Raw genomic sequence first — 8,894 nt, forward strand, 5'->3', positions numbered from 1 at the left:
TATATATATATATATATATACGCATGCAAATGTAAAAAAGTGGGTAGTGGTGGATGGAATTACATCCAAGAGATGTATGGATACGCGTATGCAGGTTCGTGCGAGAGACTGGAGTGACGGAGATGAAACGCGTGAAGGAGAACATCAAAGCGCGCTTTTGTCCTCCAGTTGTTGAAAAGGAGGTCGCGCAGCTGCTCAAGCAGCTGTCTCCGATAGCTCCCCACCGTCTTCCGCTGCTTCCGGAATCATCCCTCATATCTATTATTTCCCCAGAAACCGTCTGCGGCCTCGAGACATCCCAAGCGGCCTGGCTGCGGCTGCGCGCTGTGGGCATCAGTACGCTGACGAGCCCTGAGGGACTCAGCAATGCATGCGCCTTTGTCGAGGCGGAGGAGCGCCAGCAGCAACAAGCTGCAGCTTCTGCACGAAGGCGACTGCGGCAACTGCAGCAGCAGCAGCAGCAGAGGCGCGAGGCCCTGGGCCTCCCGAGCGATGGGGCTGCCGCTTCTGCTGCGGCGGAACAGCAGCAGCTGCAACAGTTGCTTCTGACGCTGAGCAACAGCCGCGCGGGACGCCGGCATTCTCCTCTCATTCGCTTTATTGAGGAATTGCTGCTTCTAGTTCCGTGGCAAACAACCAAAGAATGCCGTGAAGTGCTCCAGAACAAAGGCTCAGCTCAGTTTCTCTTGACAGGTTTTGCAGATCCTTCTTGCGGCCGTGGCGAAGGCATCGCGTTGCTGAAGCGAGGCAGCAGGAGCCGTAGCAGCGGGAGCAACCCGCTGGTTGTGCAGCAACCTCTCAGACGACATGCAACAGGCGGTATCGCCGGTACTGTCGACGATCTTCGCAAGCTCGGGATGATGGAATTGCGAGCCAGGCTTCTCCAGTACGGGCTCAGTGACGCAGTCATCAGGACACTCCCCAGGTCAGACCCCACGCCGTGTGCTAGTGTTGCTGCTGCTGTATCAGCTGCTTCTACTGCCGTAACTACTACTGGTGCGTAGCTGTGCCTTCTGCCGATGTATGGCTTATGAACCTGCTGTTTTTGTAACTGTTAGTTAAATTTAAGCGTGTAGTACTATATTCTTAGGCGATGCAATAGCTCATGATTCGCTGGCTGCCTGCTCTCGCAACTTCCCTTAGCTGCTGCAGCCGCTATAGCTTTTAGCTCGGCGTGGACCAGCCGAGCTAGACTGAACTCCACATTCTAGCGGCATTGCAGTGTGCGGGTGGCTTGCATGCATCCACGCCAACCTGCAGGCGTGTGTGATTTTGGGCTGTGTAGGTGGGATCAGGTTGCGTTGGTTCGGCAGTATCGCGACGGGTTTGGGGCTGATGACGGCAACAGCAAAGGAAGGGGCGCAGGGGTTCGGTTGCCTACAGAGGAGTACGAAGCAAAACTCTGCAGCATTTTAAAACGACAACAGGCGGCTTTGAAGGCCGATGAGCCCGTTGTCACCGACACAGATGATGATATGCCGCCGTCCACCCCGCAGCAGCAGCAGCAACCTGGTGCAGACGCAACAGCAGCTGCGGGCGCTGCCACTTCAACAGCAACGGCTTCGCAGCAGCAGCAGCAAAGCGGAGCCGGAGAAGATGTCGCGGACGCACTCTTCGCTGGCTGCGAGGAATCAGATCACGAGGTACAAATATTCTCGGCCGTGTTGACTGTTGCAAGCGTATTAGAGCTTTACCACACCGCCTCCTTGTTGCATTTGTTTAGGCGTGTTTAAATGTTTGTGTGTCTGTTGTGTCTTCGCAATTTTTCTGCCGACTCCGTGCCTGTTGCTTAGTCGTCGGTTGTATTTGCAAGCGTTTTTGCCCCAGGCTCGTTCATGGATCTCGTTTGTTCTTCATGTTACTTATCTGTTCCAAACTGTCTCCGTTTACTTGCTTATTGTCCAGTGACCAATTTGATCGCTTCAAGCATTCCAGGTCTGAATCTTGCGACTCTGCCAGTGTTCTCCACGTGTCAAGGGAAGTGGGGTTAAGAGCGTTGGGGACTGAATACATAGACGCATGCACTGTCACGAGTGTGCGCTGCAGCAGGCAGATGAGACAGAGTTGGAGATGAGGGAACTGCAGGTCCTCCGAGACCGCCAGGAGGCGCGCAGCCAGCGCCCCTTGACGCAGGAGGAGCAGCTCAGGGCGGAAGCAACTGTATATCCTTAACCTGAAACCCCAAACCCTAAGTCATAATTGATGATGAGCCCTAGGAGTCTCTGGTGTCGCATCACTTCGTATTTTTGCAGGCTGACACGTGCTGCTCGGCTATCGTGCTTTCCTCCTGAGTGTGATTGCTGGGTTTAGAGGCGGAGGTTCAGTAGTTCTGGGTTATGTGTAATGCATTTCAGGTGCGGGCTGTACCATGTTTGCGGTGGACGCGGAAGCGGCGACAGCAAGTTGGCGACTCATTTGCTGCCGAGCGGTGCATTTTGATATACGGGGCTGAAAACATTAAGGCATTTTTGGCGTGGAGAGACAAACGGCTAGCTAAAAAGAGACAGGTGACAGCTCCAGAAACTGGTTGCTCAAAAGCAAGCCAAGGACAATTTGTGGATGAAAGCCGGCAAATGGCAGCCAGGCCCTCGTAGCTTGTGCACGTCCTGGTACCCGCTGGGCTTATGCAAGGCCTGTAGAAATATTAGATCAAGGATTTGGGATGAAGCGTCGGGGTCATTTGGGGGGGGTCAATGGCATACATTTTGGGGCTTGTGTTTGTGCATTAGCGTCAAATGAATGCCGTGCACTCGAAGGAGGCTCTGGCAGGCAAACGAATTTGCCGCGCTTGTGGAAGGCCTGGCCACATCGCTTCAAATGTCGTACGGCTTTATTATTTAGGGTTTAGATGTAGGGTTTATAATTTGACAGCTGATTGGGGGGGGGGCTGGTGCAATGTTTACGTTGTTGCGTGGGATGCACTGTGGATATAGCATGTGGGGGGCAGCTTGTTTTGTGTTGTTGGCTGTTCCGACATTAGGCTTTGGGGTTTTGTATTCTGGGTGTGTGTGTTCAAGAACTGTCCGCTGTATCGGGGACCGAAGCGCCTGGGTTCCGCAGTAGGGGAGACGGTGGCTAAGCGGAAGAGGCGGAGGACAGGGGGCAGCGACGTTGAGCTGGGCTTGACAGCAGAAACTAGTTTGCAGGGAGAGGGGGCCGGGTCTCTTTGCAGCAGCAGCACGCGCCGGAGAAGAGGGCGCGGAGGGGCTGCTACTCTACTCAGTGGCAGCAGCGAAGACGAGCGAGATGACGGCTACGGGGGTGCTGCTGCTGAAGCTACAGCGGACGTCTGGGGTGCAGACGAAGCCCCGGACGATAGCGATGAGGTTTCGTCAGAACTGGAGGACGACGATGATGACGATGAAGGCGTGGGGAAATCTCTCAAGGGCAGCTTTTCGCGCTCCAGCAAGACTGGGAGACACAGGAAGCGTGGCCGACACAGTGCACTCACCGACAGAGACTCGGCCCACATGCAGCAGCCTATCGATGCCTTAAATGTGTCATTCGCTCGAGTTGTAAATTTGTTGCTGCAGCAGCAAACATTCAAGGTGGGCATGGTTCCCTCTTTTTTTCGCCCTTAGTGCTGAGTCACTGGTTGAGCGTTTTGTTGGCATTTCGCTTTTGCTGTTACAAAAGACTTCTACGGCGTAGCCAGTTCCCGATTTTTTTTTATGCATGCTTTTTGGTTAATTTACTATGTATTGGGCGGCCTGCTGTTGATACGGTTATTCCGCTTGTAGACTGTTGTTTGTTGCACCACTGTGCCTCAAACGCGTTTTGTTTGTGCGTTTTTTGGTGTTTACTTTGCCATATACTTGTGGCCGGCACTTCTTGCTCGTATTTTTGGACCTGGCGGTTTTACGGCTCATTCCCCCCGTACATGCTTGTTCAGCACGCGGTCCTGCGAAGTTCTCTCTCTAATTAATATGTTTCCTACGTTTTGCGCTGCAGCCGTTTGTGAATCGGGTGGACGACCGCGTTGCGCCGGGCTATTCGGTGGTGGTGCAGCATCCGATGTTTTTGCGGAAAGTTTTGTCGAAGTGTCGGGAGCGTCAATACACCTCAGTAGCGGCTTTTAAAGACGACATAAACCTTATCGTATCCAACTGTCTTCTCTTCAATCCTGTAGGCTCACCTTCCGCGTGGCTTCGAGACCGGGCAGTCCAGCTGCAGCAGCTCGCAATGCAGCGGCTCGCTGAGCAGCCACAAATTGCAGAATATGAGGCGGCACTGCAGCAGAACGCAATCCACGTGCAGCAACAGCAGCAGTATAGCACCTATGGATATGATGACGACTGATAATAGTGCTGCGCCTGCTGCAGAATCAGTTCGTACAGAGTAGCAGCTGCTGCTGCAGTAGCAGCCTCCGTTGCATGAAGGCATTGATGGTTGCGGACAAGAAGAAAATCCAAATCACCCCCTCTTGTTTTTGTCTATTATGATTTGAGGCAAAGGTGCATCACGGAGTTGCATTTGTAGCACCAACAAGTTACGGATGTATACCTACTACTAGACAGATACTGGGAGCTCAACCTTTTGTTGTCGTTGGGTCGTTGACCTCATTCTGTTTTTTTTTCGACGATTCAGATTTTGCGTTGTACCTCTTGTTCTCGCGGCATTTCGTTTTGTAGGCACATCTGTTTGTGTGCTTTCTTCATTTCGCATATACGGCTTGGGTTCATAAGATTACCTCTGCACGTTTACTCCTTTAACACGGCCGAAATATTTCTGATGGGTTTCATGTATTTATTCGCCCACGTGTACAGTTAATATGTAGCGGCAAGCCCTCTTCACTCCTGTGTGACCGAACCAAATCCGGTCCGCTCGTACAGTGGTCATAAAAGGTGACTAGGAACTCTTCAGAAATTGTCCGAAATTTCCCTACACTGAAGTTCTACCAAAATTCATTAGGCGCTCAAAGTGGGGTCAACTAACGGAAGCTGTACCTGTCTGCACAGTGTGGCTCAGGTGTGATCTCTAGTAGCTCATTGACCATAAAGAGAATGATTAGGGCATTAGCAACTAAGAAAGGCAATTAATGCTGCTAAATGTCCTTAGGATCGAGTACCATAGGTGGAACCATAGATTAGTAGGATTAGACCGCCGGCTGCCACTATCCGCAATGTAATACCTAGTCACTACTTGGGTACCATGTAGGCCCCTTTGGAGATCTAACTGAAAAAGAAATGGATTTATTACAATATAGGGGTATTATGTCTATAAATACGACTTTGGTGGATGGCAATTATAGGTCAGGCTCCTGGCTGTGTCGTCACCGTTGCTATCCCCTCGTCATCTTATAGGTTGGGCGCTGACACCCAGCCATGATCGGGGTCAATTCGGAACACAGTTCCTTTATTCTATGAACCAACTTTGTTAATAAATGTGAATCTCACATGAATTCGTACTTGTAGAATGGACTACAGAGGATATGGGTAGTCAGAGGTAATACTTAGGAAGCCTGGCAGGACGAGGTGTTAAGTAGGCACAGTTTGGGACGGCTGCGCACTACAGTATCGGTGCTGAGTTGCGGGGTGTCTGCCGGGCTCCTGCAAGGTTCTATCAGTTCACGTTATTTATTTCTGCAGCAAGTTGTCAAATGCATGATCGCGCTGCCCCTAATTGTCCTAGGAGTGCTCTCCATATATCCAACTGAGGTGGTTAGTGCATGTCAGGGCGTCTCGGTTCGCGTGCAGTCGGCTTTGGTTGAGTTGGTACTTCAGGTGTTGCGGGTTGGCTTGCTACTATTTGCGGGAATAACACCATTATCTTTGCTTTTACATCCGGCTCATTAGTTCTGAGTGCTGACAGAAGACTCGGCGATGCTGTCTTCCTGGCGCTGTAGAGCTCTAATCGGTTTGGTGTGGACAGTGGTGTTTGGAGTATATATAATTCTGTGGCTTTCCCTCTCTCCATTTTACGGCGGCCATCCAGCGTTTGCTTTCATATTCCCACGGCCCCTTGTCGCCATAGTTGCAGCATCCGGGGCGTTCGCTCTCTTCCTCGCCGCATCGCTGGCTACGGCCGGCGCCCTCATGACTTCTTCTGGCCTGCAGAAGCAGCAGCAGCACAAGTGTGTCTGCCACTTGTTCATTGCAGAACGAAGCGGCGTTCAACCTAGCGGAACCAGGAGCTCCCATTCCTGAACGTCTGCGTGCCCATGTTTCCCTACCACTGTCCTCTGTGTTGTGTGGCCCCATTGCTTTCCGTGCTCTCAATATCCCGAATAGCTCATAAGCAGCACAGGAGAACTGTGGCATGGAGCCCCCAGCTGAGCGTGTGAGCAGCGGCGACGCTGCCGCTGTTGCGCAGCAGCAGCCGCAGCAGGTGGGACGCCCACAGCTGCCGGGCGAGGGTTTAAACTCAGGAGGGTCGATCGCCTCTACGCCTTCTCCCTGTTCTGGAGAGACTAAGAGCTCGCCTTGCATACCAAAGGCTGTCAAGTACAGGTCCATTTCCTCCTCTGATGTCGGGGGCAGAGGAGGGACGACGTGCGTGCGTGTCGGCGATGAAGACGTGCTGTTGATAAGACCCAAACTACGGGGAAAGATCCATTTGGGGCTTTTCCTTCTGGCTCCCGTGTGGGTGGCACTGCTGTTGAGTGCGTGCAAACGACTTATCAGCCTCTTTGCCGCTTCGATAAGTTGTCTTTCCTTCCTTACGAACTTCGGAGCGAGCGCTCTGCTGCACAGCGGCATCTGGGGGCCGCAGTGGCGCTCACTTGTTGTAAAGCTCGACCATGCAGGTGTGCTCGTTGTCTTTTTTTGTTGATGTGCGGATTGTGTGGCATACATCCTGTCTGCAGGTTTTATACCCTTTGACTAGAAGGGTTAGTGGTGGCGGATAAAGACCATCTACTTGGGACGCTTCTTTTGTGTTCACCTTTAGAATCTGTGCTTTATTCTTGTGTTTTCGTATCCACACCACGGACTAACTTGGCCGATTAACCTGACCTTATGGGCTCCATCTCCAAGCATTACTTGTTTACCTGTTCATGTGTGTGTTGCTACATTACTTTTGTTTTAGGAATATTCGTAGTCATCAGCAGCTGCACGACTCCCATTCCCCTGCTGCTGTTTGATTTCTGGCCGTCGGTACTCCTGCTTGCCGTTCAGGGCCTCGCAACTTTGTACGGTGGGTCCTGCGTTCCTCTGTAATTTGCCTTTCAAAGGAGGAGATTCCGTTTTTGACAGCTGGTGTTCGGGGGTTTGTTCTGTTATCTATGGCGCGATTTCAAGCCACCAGGTCTGCAGTTTATTGTTCGCTCCTAATGACATTGCGAGGACATCGTCTTACTGTGTTCAGCGGCGTATACAGCAACTTGATAGTTGTATTTAAGAGCGCCGGGTGCTGTTTTCGTATTCAGTGCGGCGTCGTTAGCTGGTCTTCATTGTGTATGGGGCTTTATAAAATACATAGAACCAATTTGGCAGCCTGAGTATCGGCATGAAACCATTCACCAATGAGAGCCTGCATACGTGGATGGGTGGGTGCATGCCAATGATTATTTGTTCTCCCTGTAGGGTTTTGGACAATCTTGTTTGGGGATTTATCTTCGGGGGCTCGACTGCGCCGGGCGTACACCTACATAGGAATCGGCTTGCTGCACGCCGCCTTTCTAAAAACATATGTATCCGTATTGACTGCAAAAGAAGTGGCGCTGGTGATGGCACTTGCAGGGTTTTATATCGTTGGGGCATTGGTATACGGCAGCCGTTGGCCAGACCCCTATCCAGCCTTATTCGGCTTCCACGAACTTTTTCACCTGTGCTGCTGCATCAGCTTCTGCCTCACGCTCTGGCTTAACTACGAAGTTATCACCAGGGCCGAGGCCGCAACAGCCGTAGCAGAAACGACAGCAGCAGCAGCAGCAGCACTGGCATCGCCATGAGAATTTGCTTGCTATTCCTTGTTTACCTTACGTTACTGTGTGTGCGTCCCTGGAAGCAGGCTGACAAGGGCACCGACGTTTTGCTAGAGGCGGTGCTCTTTGTGAGCTTCCAGACCCACTGGCTTGCATGCCATTAGATGCCCCTGTGCGCGCACGCACAGGTACATAAAACTGGGAGCCTGTAATTTTTTTTTTCTACGGCAGTTTCCCAACAGCGCCTTGCTTAGCCGGGAAACAAGTGCAGCAATTGCCGTAGCAGTGCTGCTACACCGACGATTTCAGTCTGTAAAACAGCAGCCTTTGCAGTTTCGATTTTTCTGTGGCAAACGAACAGTCAGCTTAAGGCATCGCTTTGCCCCCCTCATATGGCTTGTTCTCACCAGCGACGTTCGGGGGTCGAGTACTGCCGGTTGCAGCTGCCTAGTGAGAGGCATGCAAAGGTTGTCTGTTGATTAGTTGGTGTGCTTGTTCATCATGCTGATAGCTGTGGTGGGGAGAGCAGTTCATGGAGAGGGATGTAGGGCCCATTGTGGAGTCTGTCGTTTTCTATCAATCCCTTTTCCACAGTACTATGGTGTTGCATTTGTTCACGATTCAGTAGACTCCAGTGAGTTGGATGGAGTCAAGGATGGTTCAGTTTCCACCTGTCGGGTAAAAGGTTTGTGGGTGTGAACCTTAGCGTATTTCCTTGCTTCAGACTTGGGCACAGCACACGCTTCCAGAATAAATGTAAGTGAATGACCAATATCGGAGCCATATATATCTCGGTAGCCGGGTGTCCTCATGCAGCTATGTACGTCAGCAAGAAATGCGCAGGACGAGCAGGACATACATATGCATTTCCAGGATTGGTATTGTTGTCGAGCTGAGTGATGTGCCAAACTGCCGACTGCGTTGGCAGATTCAGCTCGTCTTCCACCAGGTACCATCTAGAAGCTGCAGAGCGTGCGGAGTCCATCCCTTTACCGGGCTTCAGGTCAAAGGATGCGCATCGGCGACTGCA

At 51.8% G+C, this 8,894-nt stretch overlaps 1 protein-coding gene across 1 annotated transcript; it reads left to right on the forward strand.

Annotated features, from left to right (window-relative positions):
- Positions 1-94: 94 nt before the first annotated feature.
- EMWEY_00051300 (bromodomain-containing protein, putative) lies at positions 95-4,299 on the forward strand (the record flags this gene model as incomplete). The annotated part of the gene is made up of 7 exons (XM_013479696.1): positions 95-925; positions 1,286-1,643; positions 2,050-2,160; positions 2,355-2,507; positions 2,730-2,822; positions 3,018-3,548; positions 3,952-4,299. Coding segments are annotated over 7 exons (2,425 nt in total), but the record flags the coding sequence as incomplete, so codon positions are not given.
- Positions 4,300-8,894: the final 4,595 nt, after the last annotated feature.

Source organism: Eimeria maxima, genomic scaffold, assembly GCF_000499605.1.
Source record: "Eimeria maxima Weybridge genomic scaffold, Emw_scaff1306, whole genome shotgun sequence".
Lineage (NCBI taxonomy): Eukaryota > Apicomplexa > Conoidasida > Eucoccidiorida > Eimeriidae > Eimeria > Eimeria maxima.